The 26,171-nt window shown below is 38.4% G+C and overlaps 1 protein-coding gene across 6 annotated transcripts in view; it reads right to left on the reverse strand.

The window, feature by feature from the left end:
• LOC117228487 (dystrophin) overlaps positions 1-26,171 on the reverse strand; it is a 654,106-nt gene that overhangs the window by 200,367 nt on the left and 427,568 nt on the right. For 4 of the 6 annotated variants that reach the window (XM_076527279.1, XM_076527278.1, XM_076527282.1 and 1 more), the window contains one exon: positions 6,404-6,451. The exons of the other annotated variants lie outside the window; for them this stretch is intronic. In XM_076527279.1, coding sequence (XP_076383394.1) covers positions 6,404-6,451 — 48 coding nt within the window. The remainder of the gene's footprint in view (positions 1-6,403; positions 6,452-26,171) is intronic. 6 annotated transcript variants of the gene reach the window in all.

The raw sequence follows: 26,171 nt of genomic DNA on the forward strand, positions 1-26,171 counted from the left end.
GCGGCAGCAGTTCTTATGTTTCTGCTTTCTTGAAATCTATTAACGGTGGACATTAGTTTACCACGACGAGTTTAGCGAGAAATACTACACAGTATTAATTCGTTATTGTAGCATAGAAATATCAAAATCCGTGTGTAGTGTGCCTTTGGTTGATTAAAGTTCATTTAACTGAGCATAAAAGAGTGGGAAAATTCCGGAACATACACACTCAACGAAAGGGAACAAATCGTGAGACAAATCGTAATCAAAGAAGATGTTTGCTGAATTAGCTTAACTATTGTTAGCAGATCAGAAGTTGCTTGGAAGTCAGCGTGTGATAAATTGTTAAAGACTGTTTCTATTCTGATCGACTAAAATGTAACAGGCTACGAGAAACATCCGAGAAATGCTTCGCTGTATCCATCGTTTCCACATGAAGGATCGGTTTTCCTCTGCAACTGATATTACAAAATGAATTGAATGACGTACAAATCAACGTTTGTATCAAAAATCAAAAAACGAGACTCGCACCTGCTAAGACTGATAAACACTGTATAAGTCAGTATCGACGAATGATATTATTTTCAGCCGAATCGAAGTCGAATCGTACTTCTTCTGGCGGACTGCTATACGTGAGACGTCGTTCCGAAGAAGATTTGCAACCCCGAGTGCATTTCATCAATTTCTTTCTTTCCGTCTTAATCTTTTGTCCGTTTCTGTGACAGGAGTGCGGCGAGCTGATCGAAGAAATTTATGGGATCAGAAAAGTTGAGAGCTCGAGAAGTACAAACATCGACGTAACTACGGCAAGATGGAGGAAGGAGTTGACGCGCCGGGGGTTGGACGGGCTAAACAGACAGGTGGAATGGATCAGGGGCGAAAGAAATGGAAGGGATTGATAGGGGCGAAGATCGTGGGGAGGGCGAGAGACGGCTGGCAAGGAGGGCAGGAAGAATGGCGGTCGGGATTTAGATTTATATTCGACCATTGTTGTAGCATCGTCGGCGGAGCAGTCCCTCACACCCTTAACATCCGACTCCTGTCTCTCCTCATCCCAGTCGCGTACAACCCTCCTTTTCATTCTCGAAAGCCGCGGACCCGCCTTCTGGTATCGCGAAGGAACAGCATCACGGCCGGATATATTGCAGTTATTGTAACGTCGATGAAAGTCCTGCGGAATTCCGCGAGGCAGCTGTAAGCTTCCGGCGTATCTAGCCTTTTGTATATACGTATATATATATATGTATATGTATCTAGATATATATATATGTACGTACGCGCCGAAAGGTACTACTGTGACTTCTTCTCCCGCGAGATAAGGGGTCTCGGATACATCGTTTCTTGAGCGATGAATACCGTTAAGAAGGATACGTCGCGAGTTTCCCGACGGCAAATAAAGTGGCCCGTCGACGGAAATTTAATCGAAGTTGAATAAAGGAGACCTGGCTACTGCATGCGGATTCATTCCCCTCGAACTGGCCAAATCCTTGCAAACTAACTAATATAATATTAATAATATATATATTTAAAATAAATATATATAATATATTTATATAATATAATAATATATAATATAATATATTAATATAATAATATAATAACATATAATATAATATATTAATATAATAATATAATAACATATAATATAATATATTAATATAATAATATACTAAAACATATAATATAATATATTAATATAATAATATAATAATATATAATATAATATATTAATATAACAATATAATAACATATAATATAACATATTAATATAATAATATAATAACATACAATATAATATATTAATATAATTTTTTTTTTCGAAAACTACACGCGAGAAATAGAACAAAATTATAGATCCGCATTCAGCTTAAAAAGAGCTGAAAGGAATGTTTACCGATAGTTATAAATTTAGATCATGTGTCGAACAATGTAATATATCTGTGGGAGAACAATACGCTAATTGTAGTACGAGAAGAGATAGTCGCTGTGTAGAGCAACGGCCATTACTTTTGCATACACCTAGTAGCAAGATTGATGGAACAGTTGTAATACTGTACGGTCGTCTGTGCTTATTGCGAGCAGAAACAGTGAGTAATGGACGTACACATTAGCCAGTCGCTGGTTAACTTGACGAATACATTTAGTTACAGATTCTTCTTATGGAAAGATGTTGCACCAATGTCTATTTTATCTCACTCGAAACACATCTAAATTTCTTCGTTTCTTAATTTTACTTCAAAAGAATTTGTAATTTGTGACTTATAAAAGAATTTGTAAAAAGGTAGCAACAATGAAAATTCGCAGTCTGGTAATACCTAACCCGTTTGTTTAATACTTGAGAGTATTTTACAGTACTTATGCAGTACAATGCCTTCGTATGCAATATTATACTACTAGTTCATGTTATCAGCATAGATCTGATTAAAATCTCCAAAATATGCAGAGGGGTAAAAATGGGATCCGATATTTTCATGGCAGTTAGCACGTGTTGAATAGAAGAAAAATGAACACAGATAAAAGAATTTATGTTTTGCATAGTAATAAGCAATTTTCACAGAAAGGCTTGAATGAAAAATTTCGTAAATGATAAATAGGTGAGATAGTATCTTGCAGTTCAGATATTTTTCCCCATAAACCCCATAAACCACAGATATTTTTCCCCATGTCATAGTGATTCCTATATATAAAAAAACTTTACGGTATTTACCTCAAGACATAGTATTTACCTAACAGACATTTTCCAAAGTAAAAACACAATATATACCTTGTTTGGATATTTCAACAGGTAATTCTTTAGAAGAAAATTTAATAGAATGGATTTCGTACAGATATTATATTACAAGAAAATAATGAACTTAAACGTAATTTTAATATTTTGTTGCGTAATCTTTTGCATCAATCGCTGCTTTTAAACCCCCGAGCATCGACTCGACTAGCTTTCCTGTTGTTAAACTTGGAATATTCTTCCATATTTCCTGAATCTTAATTTTTGCGTCTGACTTACGTCAAACTTTCGCAAAACTCAGTTTTCTTAATAACTAATTAACTGTACGCTTAATTTCGTGACGACGAGATAAGAGCATTTTTACGCTTAGTGTGAAATATAGATAAATAGTTCATTTTTAAAGAAAAGTTATTCAGAGAATTAACCATTGAAGTATCCAAATGAAGCATATATTGTGTTTTTACTTTTGAAAATGTCTGTTTCCGTTTATTTTCCTGCTAAGAATACCTATCTAAGAATTTCCGAGATTGCAACTATGCCTCTCGATTTCTTAAAAACTCCTACAAACTAATGCTTCAGACGAATGCTACTCTATTGTTTACGTAGACACAAATTCTGGAATACAAAGTATACCATTCCATTAAAAAAGGAAAAATAGATTCGATCTCCATATACCACAAGCAACTTTTATCCGAAACTTTTTGTTTCTATTATTAGACACGAACGTGTTATTCAGGTAACCAGTTTGCAACACCCTGTATATAACAGTTCGAGAGAGTTAACGTCAGAACCTTTTCGATCCCTGAGGTTAACACCCTGTATAAGCATTGACTTTCATCGTAGGATCCTATCTCCGCCGGAAACAAATGAGCCGGCGATCGATAGCGACGATGTCGGCTGTTTAATCGATGCGGTCGTCGTACGATTAATTGCTCCAAGTTCGCCGGAGCCTGATTACCGGCAGGACAACGGATGTTGCACAGGGGTTAATGGAACATCAGCGTAATCCGTGTTCCGGCCGGAGTGCCGCAGTCACGAAAAATACTTTACAGTAAACGTACCTACATCCGTTCGTCTTATCGCTGCCGTGAACCGTGGAACTTTAACCTTTTAGGTACGGCTGAATTCTGCGCGAGGCTATTTCTCTGGACGGCAGAGTCTGATACTGTATATACAGGATGTCCCAAAAATGTCTCGCAATCCGAAAGTGGCGGGTTCCTCGGGCCATTCGAAGCAACTTTTTCCTTTACAAAAATTTTCTCCGAGGCACCGTTAACGAGTTATCAACGAAAAACAGCGACCAATGAGAGGCGAGCTCGGCTGGCGCGAGGCGACCGAGCCAATGAGCGGAACTGGGCTTCGCGCGCTGGTTGGCTGGGCCGCCTCGCGTCAGCCGTACTCGATTCTTATTGGTCGCTGTTTTTCGTTAATAACTCGTTAACGGTGCCTCGGAGAACATTTTTGTAAAGGAAGAAGTTGCTTCAAATGATCCGAGGAACCCGCCATTTCCGGATTGCGAGACATTTTTGGGACACCCTGTTGACTGTTGTAAATCGATGCGAAGACAAAAGAAGCGTGAAACAATGCGTATGAAGACGATTATTTGGTTCAAACGATGAGCGAGTGAGCTGCTAGAGCAAGCCACTATAGTGGCGCGTCGTCCAGAGAGATGACATCCGCGAAAGCCACTATAGTGGCGTGTCGTTCTGAAAGATGACATCCGCGGAAGCCACTATAGTGTAGAGAGAGAGAGAGAGAGAGAGAGAGAGAGAGAGAGAGAGAGAGAAGCCACTATAGAATAGTACTAAAAGGTTAACGAGAGCGGTACGCGACCGGCGTTCGTGCGATCGCATTTCAATTCGATGGCCCCGCGAATACCGACACGAGCCGCGCGTCCCGGAAAACGTTGAATACACCGACTTTTTCGCGATCTTTACGACGCGGCGCCGCGATCTAACGCAGCATAAATCACACCGAGGGATTCTCTTTGCCGCGGCACACTGTGCAAGAAACGTTTCCTATTCTTCCGATACAGGGACGAGGAGACGAGGCGACGGGGGTGTCATTCTTTAAGAGGACATTGTACGTGCGCGATAGTATGGTTGCCCCCCACGTTCGATTCACCACGAAGTATCGACGATACGAGACTGTGATATTTTTAAGTATACCTAACCCGATTTATAATAGCGTGTTCGACTCGCAGACAAGATCTCGAACAGAATCTAACGCTACACCCTCGGTTCAACGAGAACTGCCAGGAAACGTAAACTGCTGCACGCGTGCGACGTGATCAGAGCAGCGCCGAAACGTGATTCAATATTAATGCGGTATCGTTGATTAAATATTATTAATATTATTACGCGATAATGCGAATAAGGGTGCAAATGAAAGTGTAAATTAAGGTATGGGGTCGTCGGATCGTGTTACGGTTGACGACGCAGGAAAACGTGTGGAACATCTTGTTCAAGTTATCGAACACAAATTTTTGCAATCGTGGATCACGATATTGAAAATTATACTACGAAGTAGCTAAAATTGAGAAGAGCCGCTGGAATAAATAGTTCTTCTTTCTCTTCCTTTTAAATTGCGTCTGCAATTTAAACTTCAGCCATTTACTCCGAAAATTATTAATTGTGAAACGAAGATTATTTCCACAATTTATGTGTTTTCATATTTGCGGATCTATTTACTTAAGAAATAATTTTGCAACATTTACTTCGGAAATTATTAATTGTGAAACGAAGATTACTTCCACAATTTATGTGTTTTCATATTTGCGGATCTATTTACTTAAGAAATAATTTTGCAACATTTACTTCGGAAATTATTAATTGTGAAACGAAGATTACTTCCACAATTTATGTGTTTTCATGTTTGCGGATCTATTTACTTAAGAAATAATTTTGCAATATTTACTTCGGAAATTATTAATTGTGAAACGAAGATTACTTCCACAATTTATGTGTTTTCATGTTTGCGGATCTATTTACTTAAGAAATAATTTTGCAACATTTACTTCGGAAATTATTAATTGTGAAACGAAGATTACTTCCACAATTTATGTGTTTTCGCGTTTGCGGATCTATTTACTTAAGGTAATAATTTTGCAATATTTTGCCAAACATTAGCTCATCTCGATTCGAATTTATTTGTATGCATAGACTACAGGCCAACGCTTAAGTTACGAATAACTTGGCATTTTTAACTTTCAACTCTGTCGTAGAATCGGATACCATCGACGAGTTTCAATATTTGACTTTTTTAATCAGCCATCGAGAAGAACTAGGGCAATTACACGCATATATTAGATACTTAAAAGATCTGTTCTAGTTTTCGCAGTGCTGATTAAAATAAGACATTTCGAATATAATAAGTCATCATTGTCTTCAGGAATGCGGAGCACAACGGCAACCGTCGTAAATAATGGGGAATTAGCATGAAAAAGGTAAGCGCGCGTAAACGATAGAAAAACGAAGAAAATGAAACGAAAATTTCATAGCAAATGAAAACAGTGATAAAAGATGCACGTAAGTGAATCTAAGGAGTTGTGTCCAATACGGCTCAATCTTTCAATTATAAGCTACCGTTTATTTCGCGAGGCAACCGTTAGAGATCGTTCTAGAATGGCTGGTATGAGAATCGCTCTAATTTGTTCACAGACTGTACTAATGTCTCATAAAAGTAATATGAAAAACTTACCGTCCGCCAATAACAGGTGTTCGTAATTCCATCGCCTCTTCTGAACACCTACGTCCAGTTAAGTTTCCGCACAAAACACAAGTACACAAACGAAAGCACAAACAGACGCAAAGACAAAGACAATTGTGAAGCAAATGTATAGAGAGTGAAACAAAAGGAAAGTCTGAATATTCTTAGAGCTTATTTCGATCGATTGAACTGATCATCTTTTTTTCAGAACTTCCGCGAGATCAATCGTAACTTGGACATTCTGTAACAGCGTTGCGAACGTTTCGGGAACAGCTTATAATTGCAGAATCAAGTATTATCAAACGTCCAGGCGAGAGAGCTTTCTTTCTCGTTACTCTAATCTACGGAATAAAAAAAGAAAAGGCCGCGCGTGTTTGGGAAGAGTAAGCGTCGAAGTAAACGGACCGAGTTCGACGTTTCGGAAACTACGTTCGACAAAGTTGAAACTTAAATGAAATAAAACGAGATTGGAAATCCAGTTTTCCCTTTTTCTTTTTCTTTTTCTTTTTTTCTTTTTCTAGCACAGATGCGATGCTTGCAGGTTTGCCGGATAAATGTGCAGAAACGTGGAGAGAAATATTGACGTCGAGAACGAAAATAAAGGTAACAGAAATATATTGAATCTAAAATCCACCCTCGACGAGGGACAGGGAGAAGGTATGAAAAGAGAAAAAGACAACAAATAAGACGGAATAACGAGAGAGTTCGACGAATGATTACGCGAACGGGGTGGGGGAGGGGGCGGCTTCATGATTGTAACTGAATTTATTACGGTAGACGGAGATCCGAGATAATTAAAACGGCGAGCACTCGTAAATGCCAAGTGGAAGCCGATATTGTAACGAGCATGGATAAGTATTCGTCGTTTGAAAATTCAATTTACGAGAATCTTGCAAAAAATTCTGTCTCGTTCCCGTAAATCCCAGTTTCGTTTGAATGCAACGTGCCCTATGGAGCAGCGAAAATGATTGATAAGTCGACGACGGATTGTCGAAAATATTCGAGGAGGTTCGGTAATGTTTTTCAGCGTTTCAAAAAAATTCCGTCGATTTCGAATGCAGACTGAGGCGAAAAATAAATATTTTCTGCGAACGCGATTATTTAATTTCCCGATCTACATTAGGCAGTCGTTGGAGATCCCATGGATCTTTAAGGATCGCCGAGAGGTATTTGGAATTAATGAGAACCTTTAGCACACTCGTATGCTCCTGCAAGCAGTTTGAGTAGCGCTTACTGACAAGATGGCCGTGTCAGGCATGCTTCAACCCTTTCCACTCCGCTGTCCCCTCTCGTGGGACATCGTAATTCTAGCATATTACGGGGAATTGAGTTATTTCAGCGCAACTTTTTCAGACACGCATGTTTCCCTGAAGTTTTCTCTTGAAATGGCACAAGAAATCAAATCAAAATATAGTAAAATTGCTAAGATATATACAAGAAATGTCAGCGGGTTTTGACGAGAACGCGAGAGGCGTGCTCACGACGGTCCGAACACTTCGAAGGAGCCACTTGAAAAGAGCGATAAGGCAAGTTTGTAGAAGAAAGATCGGTATGCGAACATAGCACGCACTGTATAGTGAGATTTATAATCATAAAACCTGGAGGAAAAGATTTTCAAAGCAGAACTCAGTCTGATTCGAAGCGTCGAGCGGTATAGATAGATCTAACGAGTGAGAAAATCGGAAAAGTGATTCTTCTCTTGGTAAATAAATTGTTTGGTAAAAGTTTTTTTGGTAAATATCATCTTGTGAGTTAGTGATAACAATTAGAAATTTTCAACCTATGTATTTATTCATATTTTTTATTAGAACAATGGCGAAACGTTCAAACACGAATGAGTCTCATGACACAAGTGGTAGCGAAGATGAGCTCCAGATAGACGTTTATACAGATATGTTGGAAAGACTAACTGTAGAAGGTTTTCTTCTATAGTCAGTCTATCGTTTTGATAGCAGTGACAGTGATATCGTCCAAGCAACAAGGCGACGAGAGAAAGAGTTCGCATAGATAGCGATTACCACAACAAAACAAACTTATAAAACGAACAATAACAAAATTATAAAAAATAAAATATTGATCTTTTTGCAGATTTCTCGATTTCGGCCAATTCATATAAGTCCAATATCATTATAATATGTCAGTCAGTTCCAAAACCATACTAAATAATACGAGGGTCTGTAAATGCCCGTTTCTGCCGAAAAGTGGCGCTGAGTAGCTGGTAGCCAACGTCCAGAATGATTCGGAGTGCCAAGGGTTAATTCGGAATCTGTATGCAAATTATCACGAAAGAATAACAAAGAAATCGATAGGAGAAGCTGTACACAAAAATGTGTAAAGTTGAAGAAAAGCCGCGAGGTAAGTTCTCTTTACGGTGGTTTTTCAAACATTTTGAAGAATTAATGGCACCCGAGTATAATTTACAATGCGGATTAAAAGTTAACCCGGATTTCGCCAGGAGAACCGTACAAAGGCGGTTCTCTGTCGGTCTCCATCCACTACGTCGTTTCCTCCCGTTTAAATCAAGCTTTCACGGTGAGCTTAGCTTCCGGATAACAGCGGTAATGAATTTAAAAAACGAATTAAGTCCTGCGAAACAAGATAGACTAACAACAGCGAGGTTTAAGCGGTTTGCAACGAAATTGTCAAGTGTAACCGTTTCACGGATCGTGGTTTCCGAAGCGGAAATTCAATTTCTCGATTTTTCGTAGCGATTGAATTCGAGGACTTTATGCAGTTGCAGCGTATGCACGTTTTTGAAAAAGTTATACGAAGCATACGATGCGTGAATTTTAAATAATATTTTACAGGACTTCGCTATTTCATTCCAATTTCGAATAAAAGAATTTAGACCGAATTTGATTCTAATTCTCTCAAATCTGTCGATAAAAATGTAAATTTGCATTACTGCGTCATGGTCATATACAGGGCATCTCAAAATTAATGTACAAGCGAGAATCGAGGGATTCCTGAGGTTATTTGAAATAATTTTTTCCTTAGCGAAAATGTAATCCGCGACTTCGTTTAAGAATTATTAACAAAAAACAGTGACCAATCCGAGGCGAGATCAGCTGGCGCGAAGCGGCCGAGCCAACAAGCGGTCGAAGCTCAGTTCCGCTGATTGGCTCGGCCGCCTCTCATTGGTCAGTGTTTTTCGTTAATAACTGGTAAACAAAGCCGCGGATTGCATTTTCTCTAAGGAAAAAGCTACTTCAAATGGCCTCAGGAACCTATCACTTCCCGCTTGTATAATAATTTTGGGACAGCCTGTATCCAGTGAATTGTTCGTGATAGAATTAATCGTCCCGTGCTTTTTAGGAATAGTTACATAAAATACTTTTGGATAACATTTTGCTTCTGTTTGTTCGGAATTTGTCGCGATCGGAGTACGGCGTGAGAAAGAGAGGCGGACCTACGTCATCCCCACTCCTGCAATTTAAAGGTTTACTTCTGATACAGTCCGCCAGGTGCTCTAGCGAATTCTCGTACTATCGGCAAGAGTTTCTATTGTGTGTGCCCATGTTCTACAGCAACGCTATCGTAGTAGCATTATACTTATACAAATGTAACGTAAAAAGGTAACGTATCGATGAGCATCGATGTTTCATTAACGCCTCTCGCGGGAGCTCATGAAAGTAAACTTTTAGCGTCACAGCAAATTTTGCGATGTGATCACCGCTCCTTCTTACACCGTGAGTCGAAGTAACATCGAATATTTTACTGTGTCGAGAAGGAAGAAATGGATGAATTTTTTATCAGAAGAGCGTCCGAAGGTGAAGCGAAAAATTAACGAAGGCGAAAAAGGCGGCATTTTTTAGAATTACGTTGGATATTGTATTTCACTGGTTTGTTTCCCTTCAAATAATTCTACATTGAGTAGTAGACATGACATAATTACACATGAAGGAACAGTAACTATGTAAAAATATCTACACACAAATACACTTCATGCAATCTTCGAACGGATACGTGTGACACAGATGTTCCGCAGTCGATTATTTCGAAAACCGTGGAATCACGTGGGAACTTTCGGCTTTACATTCATGACTTCCTTTCCCACGTAAAAATGTTTGCCGTCGATTTATTTTTACATGCAGAATTTTTACATTTTCGGATTACTTTCGCATGCGGAATTTTGCATTTCTGAACGGCTTTTGCATGCTAAATTTTGGATTTTCACGTTTCACAGAGTTTTACACTTATCGTACGTAGAACAACATCATGCCCAGTTAAATACACCGTTCTGGCCCATTAGCATGGAAAGGAATATTATCTCAGCAGTCGAATAGCGCAGTGATAAACGATATATATATCGTTTATCACTGCGCCATTCGGCTGCTGAGAAAAATTGTGCGGAAACCAACAATTTTTGGTATCCTAAGCAATTTCGCATCGATAGGACCTATTTCAAAGTAGAGCATATATATATAATAACGCAGTATATAGCGCAGTGATAAACGATACATATATATATATATATATATATATATATATATATATGGGGTATATATAAATAGGTCCTATCGATGCGAAATTGCTTAGGATACCAAAAATTGTTGGTTTCCGCACAATTTTTTCGTACGTTATGTCGCGATTCCGCGAAGTTCGTGAACACAGTAAATATGGCTGCCTATTTGTCGCTTTAGAAATCAGAAACTAGATATGATATGAAAGGAAGAAGGACAATACTTGCGTCGACATGGATCACTTGAATTGTTTCATTCATTTTTGTTCTGCGTACCGTGAAATTTAGTCATTTACGTAGTTCTGCTACTTGCTGTAGAAACCGCTTCATTTTAACTTTATTAATAGTAAACATGTTAAAACGTAGGCAAGGAAATTAAGGAGAAGGAAAGTGATATCGAAAGATAGATTAAAAAATGAGGTGTGAAATCATAGAAGTATGGACATTGTACTATAAGGTTTAATTATGCGATTAAGAAACGAGGGTTAGGTGCTGCAATTTTGAAAGTAGAGTAACATATACTGTGGAAAGTGATGAGAATTTACGTTATTAAGACAACTAAAATATAAGCAACGACGTTAGAAAATAGACACAGTGGTGAAATGGGAGGGGGGGGGGATAGAAAATAGAACCGAAAACTCAAATAGGTTTTACTAAAAGTTTTAGTCGCACATTATTATTTCAAGGATTATATATTTATAAAGAACGAGAGAGAGAGAGACAGACAGAGACAGACAGAACTTAGTTCAAAGCAACTTTCTGTAAAAATTCCTTAAAATAATATCTCTGTGTTGCATATTATTTTGAATATTACTTCTTTTATGATACTTGAAATAAATTAGAAGAAATATCGCTCCATTTGAAATAACAGCAATTTAAAATATCAAAATAAGTTGTTAACTTTCAAAAATAACATCATTCATAATAACGGTTCCAAATAAATGATTTCAAATAGTTACCTCTTATTTTCATTCGAGACAGAATTTGCCCAGGTCCGATAGCCCGAAGTACCTATATATTAGGGTCTACCGTTCATTCATACCGTTCATTCGTTATAAAAAATTCGGAAAACCTAGGCGAGTATACAACTCCTTGCTAGTACAAAATAGTTTTCATATTCTAAAAAAATATATTCTTGTAGTAAATCATGCTGCTCTACACTTTCAAATACAGAGCAATAATTTGATAATAATAATTATGTTAATATCCGGAAATGATATAGTCAAATTATATTGTCCGATGAATAAACACCCACCAGTGAATAAACATTTTCTGTATTGTATTAACACTTATTATCTACCGGCGGTTTTCTAACGGAGTTCTCTAAAAATTGACGACCAGAAGGTAAAAATTTCCTTAAAAATTATTCAAAATCTAGAATCGTCTCATTCACAATCCATAAAACTATTAGGTCTACCGGAAAGTTCTGTCCGATAGTGTCACTTCAAGTTTCAATCCATACGCACATGTCGATTTCAGACATATATGACTATCTCTCTTTATCGTTGCATTTACACGCATGTACTCTCCTAAATAAACTGAAACAAAGATGTCTCGTGTCATTATTAAGCGAGACGCGATCGTGAAAACATGGCTACCGATGATAATGCCAGACCACATGCTGCTTTGGCGACTCGTCAGAAAATCGCAGAGCTAGGCTGGGAAATTCTGTCGCATCTACCATACTCCCCGGACCTAGCACCCTCCGATTATCACTTGTTTCTCCCTTTGCAAAACTTTTTACAGGAAAAAAGATTCAAAACTGAAGCTGATGTCAACCAAGCACTAGTCGAGTTCTTCGCCTCTAAAAATAAATCATTTTTTAAAACTGGCATTTACAAGTTGCCATCGCGCTGGCAAGAAGTCATAAGTAACGATGGAAAGTATATTCTACGATAAATATTATTAAATGTATGAAAATCGTGTTATATTTCAATTGAAAAACGGACAGAACTTTCCGGTAGACCTAATATATCGTCAAAGATTGAAGATTAACCTGAAGATTCCTTATAATATGTAACATGTTATTGTTTACAAATATGGGATCATTGAAAGTTCTTACTATAATGTAATGCGAAACTAAGAAAGACAATTCCAAAAGGAACACTAAAAGGGAACGCGCAGAAGTGATAGTTCGACAGATGACGAAGAAGGAATTATTCTAAATGATGGAAAAGTGATTACAAAGAAAATTATACATATGACACAGAATGTTTGCTTTGTGCATGCGTTTAACACGCTGGCAAGAAGTCATAAGTAACGATGGAAAGCTTATTCCACGATAAATATTATTAAATGTATGAAAATCGTGTTATATTTCAATTGAAAAACGGACAGAACTTTCCGGTAGACCTAATATATCGTTAAAGATTGAAGATTACCCTGAAGATTCCTTATAATATGTAACATGTTATTGTTTACAAATATGGGATCATCGAAAGTTCTTATTATAATGTAATGCGAAACTAAGAAGGACAATTCCAAAAGGAACACTAAAAGGGAACGCGTAGAAGTGATAGTTCGACAGATGATGAAGAAGGAATTATTCTAAATGATGGAAAAGTGATTACGAAGAAAATTATATATATGACACAGAATGTTTGCTTTGTGCATGCGTTTAACACGCTGGCAAGAAGTCATAAGTAACGATGGAAAGCATATTCCACGATAAATATTATTAAATGTATGAAAATCGTGTTATATTTCAATTGAAAAACGGACAGAACATTCCGGTAGACCTGATATGTACGTATAACCGGAAGCACGCGATCCCCACAAGAATCTCGCCGCTAATCCCTGCACAACCGGGTCTAAATTATAAATTTAATCTCTCAAACGACCAATTCGGAAACGCCCGTTTCATCAGTTCCTGAAGTCGGACGGCACCTCCGGCCTACATTGGAAATTCCGTTCGCGGCACAAAGTTATGCCAATATTAACTCCCTCGTTCAAGTTTTCAAAGCCAACCAACCGCCGGCATAGCCGCGACCCAGAAATCGTGCCCGGTTAGCAGGCAGCATAAATTAGTTTTTTTTAGCCAACTTATTATTCCACGGTTCAATTTTTTAGCGATACTTCGGGAACGGTGCCGATTCCCGCACGAGATTTGCCGGGCACGATCGCTGGATGCCTGTTGACAGGCAGCGGCACCGTCGTCGTCCTGATAATCGACTGTTTGCGGAGAATCGGTAGAGCCAGCACGACAAAGCCTTTTGATCTCTCACCTCATCGTTGCTTCTTCCTCGTCGTGTCTCCCGACCATGAGATTCTCCAGCCCTCCCCCGCCGTCTCTCGCTCTCTCTCTCTCTCTTTTTGTCTCCCTTGCTCTCCCTCTAGTCCCCGTGGCCGCGCACCCGTTCTACCGGTTAACGCAATAAAGTCGGCAAATGGAATTGTCGGGAACGGGCGGACCGTTATAATTCAACTCCCGAGAACAATTTACCAGCACAATTCCAATCTGAGCAAGGTCGTCGCCGCGCAAAACCGATCCAAACTTCCACGATAAACAACAACAACGCGACTATTAACGTGCTGCCCGCGAACACGCTTTCCAACCACCGCTTCCGGTTCCGTCTGGGACCCCGACGATGTCCCCTTGTAATCGTTTAACGCAAAACTTTCTTCTGCTGGGTCCACTGGTAAATAAACTGTGCATCTGCGCGCGTTTGCGATCAATTCTGCCTGTATTGAATTTCAGCGAAATATAATCATTCTTGAAATTTCAACAGCCGAAGTCACGTTACGTCGCCGGACGTGTCAGCCTGGATTTTCAACCCTTTGACTACGAAAGCCGTAGGTAAGGTGTCCCAAAATTATTGTGCAAGCGAAAATGCAATAATAATAATAACAATGAAAAATATATTTGTGAAATAATACAGATTTCTTTACCATCGTCATTAATATATTTATATGCTTATATATTATAGTTATACTTATATATATTAATATATATTATTATATATTATTATATATTATAAATATATATATTAATATATATTATTATATATTATAAATATATATATTAATATATATTATTATATATTATAAATATATATATATATATATATATATATACGAATTTATATACTTATTTATGAAATAATACAAATTTCTTTATCATCGTCATTAGTCTACAATAATTATACACAAAATGTCACTCAATTTTTTAATTTAATACGAATTTTATTACAAAATGTAAAATAGTTAATTTTATTTACAAAAAGATAAATATGATCTATAAAAAATTAGTTCGAAGCGCAGAAAGGCGAATATGATCTACAAAAAAGTTAATTTCGAGTACTAAAAACCCGTATAAATATCGATGCAGAATAGTTGGACAATACGTGTCGGAAAATACTCGATGTCACGTTTCACGAAGTCAACAGCGTCGGAATTAACGTTTATTGAAGTATAATTTTCAAAACATGTCGTTCTTTGATTGCGGTTGAAACGTTCAATTATTTCAACCGCGAAAAACAATACCATTGTTACCGCAAATCAAATAGCGGACAGTGGTTTTGCCAGCGGTATATATATGTACATATATAGAGCGACGAGTACAGGTCAGTGGAATTAGCGCCGGTGTACGTTTGGCTAGACTTTGTTCTACGTCCGGTCTAATTCAATAAGCTTTCGGTTCATTCCGATCGTGCTGGAAACTCGGGCCTGCCATCGAAAATCCAAATCTTCGCGGAAACGAGAACACACAGAACTTACTCTAATTCGTTAAACATAATAATAATCCGAATTGATTCGGCTACAAACCGAAATTACTCATATATTATTTCAATCTTGAATCTTGAATCCAATTTATTCCGAGCTGCGGACTTTATTTCCAAATAAAATATCTGCTCCATGGGAAAAAAGAACATATAAATACATATATGTGTTATAAATATAATTTGAAGAACTTATACACACATATTTTGTACAACAAAACGTGTAGGTCGAACAGAATTTTTTTCATAACCGAAGATATCTGTTTATTTCGAAGCCCGGTATATCAATATTCAGAATTTGATCTACAGTGGCCCACGAAAGTGTTCCTTGCACCTTTCAAAACGCAATAACTTTTTTAAAACTGCACTAAGTGACTTGAATTTTTTTCAGATGAGATAGCGACTATTAATAAAATAATAATAATAATAATTAATAAAATAATAGCGACTATTTAGGGACTAGTCTATACTAGACGATGACCAAAACGCTTTTTTTAAATTATGCTATTATTTGGAATGACAAAAAAAAAGAAACAAAAAATTCTCGTTCCTTAACTTTTTATCCGAGCCTATAATGGATATTTAAAAAAATGCCTCCCGTAGATCTCGATAAAAAGATCATGCTGAAAATTTTATCGAGATCAGTTGACGTTGTTGCAAGTTATAACAAATTAGAGATAACAAAAATCGTAGTTTTATCACGATTTTGACCAAAAGCTGGAAGAAATCTGTAGTTTTTCTCTAGCTCGACTCTGGGTTAATCGATGTTTAATTCGATAATTCGATCAAATTATGGCCTTTCGTGGGCCACCGTGCATAAGAACCTGCAATTTAGCAATTGCCCTAAATACTTGAAAAGCAGACCGCGTGCATGCAGACTTTTTCGACTGTATGCAGATTAGCAGGAAGATGCGTCGATTGTATCAGTGTTATGAGATCGTTGCTGGCGGATGCTCGAATTCAACGGCCAACAGATTGCGGGGTTTCCTAACGAGAACGCAAACAGCTCTATTTGCTAGCGTTTCTGTCTACATTTAACTCCACGCCACGTTAATTCGCCTTTTTCCCCCCCAATCGTCATCTACAGTGCCGATCCGTATTGATGACGCAATTCGGGGACGAGGAATCGATAATCCTGCACCCCGGCACCTACGGCACCAAGCTTTATACGGTACATATAAACGAACACAAGCGAATTCATAATCCGCCTAATTTATTGGAATTCATTTAATCCGATGATTAACGCGGCCCGGCCACACTTCCGCGCCGATATTTCCCGATTTTTCGAGATTCGCTGAATAATTCGGTAATCAGTCGATGCTCGCGATCGTTAAAGAATAGTTAGTCGACCGTGCAAAGTCTTATCGTGGTTTCCGTAATGAAAACTCTCGTTCTGGTCGTGATTTTCAGTTCAGTCTCTGATAGATCGACCAGTCGATCATCGAAACAGTTATATCGGGTGAACAATATATTGTTGATCTCTTCAAATATTTTACTCGTTTCTATAAACGAATGTCGAGGTTATATTATTAACGCGGCCTGGCCACACTTCTGCGCAGTCGATGTATTAGTTTGTCTCTAATTAATTTTTATTATAGTATATGCTCAAATAAAAAAATGTAAATTAAGTTAAGCTTTCATAAAAACATCTTTGTCATTTTAATTATCTTAAAATAACAAAATTGGAAACCAATTATTTAATCGCCGACGGTATCTTCAATCTTAATCATCGCTGTTGTATGGCAGTTTATAGCAACTAAATTTCGGATTTCATGCGGTTATGGCAAAATTGAGTAGTCGCAATTTGAAATAGTAAAAATATTAAAAGAATTTTGCAGTGTCAACGAATTATTGTTAGTCTGTTAGAATTATTAAAGGGAAAAAGAATGTTCTATTCAGCTTCCATTTCTTGTAATTGTTGCAGACGATTTTTATTTTGCACAAAAATGCACAGTCTAATAATAATTGCAACGAATCGTATATCACTGGAAACTTGAGGAAAGTGTTTGCAAACGTAACGTTCCATAATTATTTATTTATTAAATATTGACGAATCGATGAGATTTTGGGAGCTATTTAGTTTACCTTAGTCCAGGCTACTGCCAATGATTTAAATCTCAAAACAGGAGAGCCGCAATGGACTGGGATTATATGTATGTATGCGATGCGTAGAGCGCCGGCTATATCTCATAATCCCTTTCCTAAAGCTGTTACGAACTTCATCGTGTTACACTACTATCCTAACAGTAATTATGATAGTGACCCAATAAAATTATACAAAGCTGAACATGTAACACTGGTTAATATCAGAACTTCTTCTCGAAAATGAATTTCGCAAACAGCGAATAGGTTGCTTCGGTTATTACACTATGTTTTCGACTAGATGGTCCTCATGCACGTAATTCTGTACTTTACAGGGTGTCTAGAAAATGTCTCGCAATCTGGAAATGGCGGGTTCCTCGGATCATTTGAAGCAACTTTTTCCTTTACAAAAATGTTCTCCGAGGCACCGTTAACGAGTTATTAACGAAAAACAGCGACCAATAAGAATCGAGTACGGCTGACGCGAGGCGGCCCAGCCAACCAGCGCGCGAAGCCCAGTTCCGCTCATTGGCTCGGTCGCCTCGCGCCAGCCGAGCTCGCCTCTCATTGGTCACTGTTTTTCTTTGATAACTCGTTAACGGTGCCTCGGAGAACATTTTTGTAAAGGAGAAAGTTGCTTCGAATGACCTGAGGAACCCGCCACTTTCGGATTGCGAGACATTTTTGGGACATCCTGTATGTAAAAATCATTTTGATTGGTATGGTAGATCTGGCTAGTTGTAGTAATATTCCTTTATTATAGCAGTATTTTAATTCTATAATCAACAGAACACCCTCAACGGCTTGCAACATTTTCGAAAAAAAACTCAGTACACAATTATAAATATTAAATCACAAAATATAGGAAACTATATATTCTTGCAAATGTTAACACATATTATAAATTAATAAACGCAACATCATTCAGTTAGAGTGATCATCAAAATATCCACGATTGCAATTTTCCCAGAGCATGTCAGCGCAATTCACAATTAACTAAATTCTATACGTACATCGATCGTTCAAAAATCATTATTATTAATTTTCATCGAAGACTACTTCGATACATACTATTTCCGGAGCATCATCGTACCAGCTGAATCGATACGCAAAAGTGTTTTCTTATTACGCTATTCGTTCGGGAACTATTGCACGGTTGCTGTTGAAGAAATTTATAGTGGAACTTTCCGTAGCGAACTACGAGCGCTTTCAATCAATTTGATCCGTTCTAGGTAACAATTTATATATCTCATCCGGACGAACGAGAAATGCTCGGTCGTTGTGCGATGATGTACGATTCGCGTTCTCGCCGGTGCAAGAGTTGAATCGCACGGGGTAGTTTCCCGTGTCAAGTAGCACAAGAGACCGGCAAAGAAGTACAAGAACAAGAGGAATAAGATGAAAAAGAAAAGAAAGAAGAAGAAGAAGAAGAAGACGAAGAAGAAGAAGACGAAGACGAAGGATCCCTCCCTCGAGCTGTCTTTCACCGAGCGTTTTGAATATTGAATTAAAATCGCGAGATCGCGACGACCCAGTGACCGAACGTCGTCGCTCCGCGGTCCCCACGACCGGTTGGTTCTTTTGTTCCGAGGGAAACTCATTTCAGATCTTCCTTTGAGCCATCGAGACCCCGCCTCCAGGCACAAAACCATTCTTCCATTTTTTATCAACGTGCTCCCCTTTCGGAACCAGGCGTCCCCTTAAACGGTGAAGTACGCGAGTCACACCGACGTTTCCTCAGACGTTTTCATTCGATAGCGGACTCACAAGGGACGTCACCTGAACGCAACACGCAGATTTTAATGAAATTTACCCTACGAAATAGTTTCTTGTACAAAAATATTCGAAACTTATGCATTTTTTGGTCTCCAATCGTTACACGCGGATTTTCTGCATTCGTGACGATAATAGATGAGTGACATTTAAAAAGTAGGAGAATTTCAACGACTGAATGAGACAAATGTACCATTTTCAACGTGTTTTCGTCTCGTGTTTTACTTATTAAAGAAAATGTACCGTTTTCGTCTCGTGTTTTACTTATTAAAGAAAAAATGAAATCACTAAGTGACTTTTTATTCGTGCAACAGGTGCAGACAATTTTGATTTCATTAGTCATCGATATTCCGAGAATGGCAAATATACCGCAACTATCAATTTCAAATTTTCAGAGTATTTAGTATCATACCGGATGCATGTGTGACTTAAAAATGGCAGACCTTCTTGATAAAAATGTAACAGAGTATGTTCAGGTTGATTTGTAATTTATATTAAATAATTCATATTTATCTTTTTTATAATTTTAATTATTAATTTATTCAACGTATCTTTTAACGTATTCCTTGTAAATGCGAAAATTTGAATTAATTATCGGAAACTAAATAGTCAAATCGTTATTCGAAGAAATACATTAAAAAATATGTTATATTTATTGTTATATTTATATTGTTGGTCCAAATGGACACAAAAGCGCAGTTGCGCGAGTATTAAAGAGACTTGAAATTGCAGATAGAAAAAAATTACACAACCCCCTATTAAAGTATGGTCTTTTACTCCTATTTTTAGTGCTACAGAAACGAAAAAAAACCACGATTAATTTTACATAATACCTTTTATAAATTATATCACTGAACAGAGGTACATTTTATAATTACGATTTTAAGGACACGAAGCTGAAAAGATGGAGCAAGCGAAAACGAAATTATTTCTAAAATACACAGAAAAATCTAATACTCAGAATTTTTGAAGGTTTAATGAGAGGTAAACAGCTGGAAAATTTGAAGAAAAATTTTGTATCTATTTCCTGTATATTTTATTGATTTATGCTTGTTAAGTTATTATAAATTGTAATTATTTTCGATACTATTTTTGTTTGTTTAATTATTATTGTAGATCGTAGGTAATGCACGGCAATGCATTAAATATGGCACATTTAGCGAACAAATAGGGATAACTCTTTGATCCTTAGACAACTCGAAATACAAAAATACTCATTTAAAAAAAGAAAAGTGCATTTTCAAAACTAAAACAGACAATACCTGTGCTGTTGAGTTATTTAAGCATCACAATTGAATCGTTATCTTCTTAAAAATACCATAAACTATGAACTACATCCTACAACCAACACAAAACAAAATCTTGATGCATTGTCCTGTTCGCTTAATTCGAATTTCAGAGTCGAAACGAACGAAACAGTTCGATGAGCACTTAACAAATTATTTCCATGCTCCCCATTGTACTTCGATAATGCTCTCGAAGCGTAAAACCGTTTTCTCCCTTATCAACCAATCCTCTTTCGGCATCGGAGGGCTTAAACGACGAAATATACAATGTAACACTCCTGTGACATTTCCTTTGACAACAAGATTCTCTCCATCTGGAAGCCGATACGGTTGCCGGGCTATTCGGGAATAACACTTTTAACAATCATCGAGGAACACCCGCCCCCACGATGCGTCCCCGGGGACGCTCGAGTGTCCTTCAGCTTCCCAGGCGTTGCTCCTAAAGGAAGAACAATTTGGAAGGTTTCCGCGATCCTTCCATCACACCCTCGAGACAGGCCGATACACCCCAAGGACCCTATCTCTCGAACCGCCACTTTCATCCCTTGTTTCCTTTTGTTTCCACGAAAACCTCATTTCTCCGATTTTACTTTGAACGGTCGCAGACTTCAGCCCCGAAGGGAGCCAGGGAGCTCGGATCATCCCGGGGATGTCCCCGCGGAGGCGTGAGAAGAAGAGCGTCGTCAACTTTCGTCCCCCGGCGACGGGACGTCGTCTCGGCGCCCCGACGCCCAATCTGGATTCTCTTCACTGGGTCTCCCTAGCCGTCGCTGGGCGCCGCGTCGCCCCCCTGCTGCCGAGCGATGGTTCGCCTCCATCCAACCGGAAATTAGAAATTTCGAGCAGTGTCACCGGGTCACCTGGACCGGCATCACGCTCCACGTAACGGTCTTTTGTTCCTTCTACGGCTCGCCGGTGAATCGAGAAGATTGCCATCGATCCCGGGCTGCTTCAGAGGGATCGTTGCTCTCGACGCACGAGTGCGCGCCGCCGAGCACGAATTCGAACTCGGTTGCACAGACTGCCGAGCCCCGATCGTTTTCCGGATGCTTATTCTTTGTTTGCTACCGGGTTTTTGCTGCGAAATATTCGGCCGGGATAGAAGGTATATCTGTTACCGATTTCAGAGAGAACGATCGTGTTCGTTCTACGAGAGGAGGATCGTTCTTTTGATGCTAGATCATTTTTCGCGCTAGATTGTTTATCTGATCAAAGACGCTGGAGATGCACTTGACTCTTGTTATTTGGATGAAATTAATTGTCGGAATGACTGACGGTTGACAATAGTTATTTTATTAATGGACTTTGTTTTTGTCTATTTTGTATGAAGCGTTTATCAAGATGTAAAAGTGTTACTATTCGAAGAAAAATTGTGATCGTTTCCCGGATGCTTATTCTTTGTTTGCTACCGGGTTTTTGCTGCGAAATATTCGGCCGGGATAGAAGGTATATCTGTTACCGATTTCAGAGGGAACGATCGCGTTCGTTCTACGAGAGGAGGATCGTTCTTTTGATGCTAGATCATTTTTCGCGCTAGATTGTTTATCTGATCAAAGACGCTAGAGATGCACTTGACTCTTGTTATTTAGATGAAATTAATTGTCGGAATGACTGACGGTTGATAATAGTTATTTTATTAATGGACTTTGTCTTTGTCTATTTTGTATGAAGCGTTTATCAAGATGTAAAAGTGTTACTATTCGAAGAAAAATTGTGATCATTTTCCGGATGCTTATTCTTTGTTTGCTACCGGGTTTTTGCTGCGAAATATTCGGCCGGGATAGAAGGTATATCTGTTACCGATTTCAGAGGGAACGATCGCGTTCGTTCTACGAGAGGAGGATCGTTCTTTTGATGCTAGATCATTTTTCGCGCTAGATTGTTTATCTGATCAAAGACGCTAGAGATGCACTTGACTCTTGTTATTTAGATGAAATTAATTGTCGGAATGACTGACGGTTGATAATAGTTATTTTATTAATGGACTTTGTCTTTGTCTATTTTGTATGAAGCGTTTATCAAGATGTAAAAGTGTTACTATTCGAAGAAAAATTGTGATCATTTTCCGGATGCTTATTCTTTGTTTGCTACCGGGTTTTTGCTGCGAAATATTCGGCCGGGATAGAAGGTATATCTGTTACCGATTTCAGAGGGAACGATCGCGTTCGTTCTACGAGAGGAGGATCTTTCTTTTGATGCTAGATCATTTTTCGCACTAGATTGTTTATCTGATCAAAGACGCTAGAGATGCACTTGACTCTTGTTATTTGGATGAAATTAATTGTCGGAATGACTGACGGTTGATAATAGTTATTTTGTTAATGGACTTTGTCTTTGTCTATTTTGTATGAAGCGTTTATCAAGATGTAAAAATGTTACTATTTGAAGAAAAATTGTGATCATTTTCCGGATGCTTGTTCTTTGTTTGCTACCGGGTTTTTGCTGCGAAATATTCGGCCGGGATAGAAGGTATATCTGTTACCGATTTCAGAGGGAACGATCGCGTTCGTTCTACGAGAGGAGGATCGTTCTTTTGATGCTAGATCATTTTTCGCGCTAGATTGTTTATCTGATCAAAGACGCTGGAGATGCACTTGACTCTTGTTATTTAGATGAAATTAATTGTCGGAATGACTGACGGTTGATAATAGTTATTTTATTAATGGACTTTGTGTTCTTTATATTTTGTATGAAGCATTTGTCAAGATGTAAAAGTGTTACTATTCGAAGAAAAATTGTGATCGTTTCCCGGATGCTTGTTCTTTGTTTGCTACCGGGTTTTTGCTGCGAAATATTCGGCCAGGATAGAAGGTATATCTGTTACCGATTTCAGAGAAAACGATCGTCTTCGTTCTACGAGAGGAGGATCGTTCTTTTGATGCTAGATCATTTCTCGCGCTAGATTGTTCATTTTGATCAAAGACGCTAGAGATGCACTTGATGACTCTTGTTATTTAGATGAAATTAACTGTCAGGATGACTGAGGTTGATAATAGTTATTTTGTTAATGGACTTTGTCTTTGTTTATTTTGTATGAAGCGTTTATCAAGATGTAAAAATGTTACTATTTGAAGAAAAATTGTGGGAGACATAGAAACTACGAATGTTGGTAATTACACGTTCTTTTTTACGTTACATCATGAAAATAATTATTGATGGATATGGCGGAAAAGAACGTTATTCATTAGTTTAAAATACTTTGATTAGCGTGTCTCGTTACAGTTCTTTAAACTTCTGTAATATTTAAAATTTTGCGAATCATATGTATGTCATTAATCCAAAAGATTCGTTTTATAAAGCCATTGTAAATAGAAGAAATGTTGATGCGGGATGGAAACATATCTTTTACCAGAAAAAATTCTAAAAAAATTCTAAATAATTCTACATACAAAATTACTCATAACCCATGAAACTGCAATCTGTTTTATATGGGGATCTGGGTACCCCGGATGCACAACGACCGTATGAACTGTTTTGCGTATTCTTCAAATTGTGAGCAAACGTGGGAGGAAGCTATTCGAATATTTTCGTGGCTCACTGTGCGTATCATCATTTCCAAATTAACCCTAATCACTTCAAACGTCGGTAATACTGCCAAGCTTTAGCCAGCGCAATGTTATAATTACAGTAATTTGTCTCTAATTCGCGCTTGGATCGCGCACAAAAATTGACAATTTGGAAAGAGCAGATGCGATTATTCGAATCTTGCAGCTCGTTTCTATAGTTGTTGACAATCGGTAACCATAAAAACGAGACGCATGGCTCGATTAATCGTATCTCCTCTTCCCAAATTGTTCACTATCGTGCGCAATCTGAACGCAAATTGGGGAGAAGTTACTGTATCGCGTTTAGTTCACTGTAAGCCAGCGTGCTTGCGGAAATATCTGCCGTCATTTTCAAGTAAAATACCTAATTTAATTATTTCCGGAGCTGGCTAGAAATCACTCTGCAAAATTCTTGGAGCGATAAGGGTTAAGCCATTCGGTGTTGCCATTAAACATGCTTCCAGCCGGTAGTTCCGAATGTTTGGTTTGTCGGAATTAGACGTTGCACGGACTTTCAGAAGAATTATTTATGCTTGCCCGTGCGGTGACTTAACTAGACCTGGCCGAGCTAATCCGGCATTGTTTCACGTTAATTTGAAACCGTTACAGCGCACGCAAATATGATTCCGAGCGGCGCAATCTGACGATATACACCGATAATTTGAAATCGACGTCGGCCCAGAAGAGACCGTTCAATTCATCGGCGGTCAGATTTGATTACAGATCGAATTAATCTATGCAGATTAAACGCTTACCCGCACGGTGGAAACTGCGAAACGCTTTTCCCCGAATGACTCGGACCGGGAGGGTTCGATTAAACGCTTACCCCCGATGAGTTACAGTCCTGTTTGGAATAACGAGTGCTTTAAATCGGAATTAATATACGAGATTTATTAAGGAAACGCCCATTCGAATGTGCGCAATAAATCGGCGACGCGAAACTGTTCCCGGAATTCCTAGTTTGCTCGTCCCAACCCTCCGCTTCCGCCGTTTGTACACTCGCGCGCGCGCGCGCCGGGATTTAGACTGGCTAAGTAAACTGCGGCTCGTACATAATTCTAAGAGAATGTAACGTCTCAGAGTATAATCCCTGGAAATCCGCGCGTAACAATGAGACCCGACCGAGAACCGACCGTTTACAAGCTGAAAAATGTCGGGTTGTTACAGATCCGAATGTGCCCGGCGGCGCCGCATCAATTATTTTCACGGCGAATAACTTGTCAGCGGAAATATGAACAGCCCGCTCTTCCGCGAGATGGATTCGTTTGCTTATTTGCGGGGCTTTGTTTTATATGAACATATCTATTACCGGCAGAAACGATTTCGTAACGTCATGCACGAGAGCGCATGCGATCGAGAGGTGCGATCGGAAGTTCCGCTGTGAAACCAGATGATGCTTTGACGCTTCACACGAATCGGAGAAATGATTTTTTCTCGCTATTTACGTTGTGTTCCATCGATATGATTAACCCTAGAAAGATAACCATACGACAACGTACGTAAAAGATAACCATACGCTTCAGAGGCGCATGCTTTTCTAAGGCGTCAATTTTATACTAACAATGGATATTTATTTAAGTTAATCTAGTCATTTTAAAGGTTTGGCATTATTGTAAAAATAAAATGCATTTATATTGTATTTTTTTATATTTTAAGTAATTTTAAACTTAAATCACTAGACCTCTATGAAAAATTAACAAAAATCAACAGTCTTCGCAGGCGCCTCTGCGACGTAGGTTATCTTTCTCGGGTTAAGAAAAGTTTTGCAGATGGCTTGCCACTGGTACCACGTGGGAGTCACCGGCAAATAGCGACTGGCCTATCAATGGTACCACGTGAGTGTCACCGGCAAGTAACGACTGGTCTACCAATGACACCACATGAGTGTCACCG

Source organism: Megalopta genalis, chromosome 18 (genome assembly GCF_051020955.1).
Source record: "Megalopta genalis isolate 19385.01 chromosome 18, iyMegGena1_principal, whole genome shotgun sequence".
In the NCBI taxonomy this organism is placed as follows: domain Eukaryota; kingdom Metazoa; phylum Arthropoda; class Insecta; order Hymenoptera; family Halictidae; genus Megalopta; species Megalopta genalis.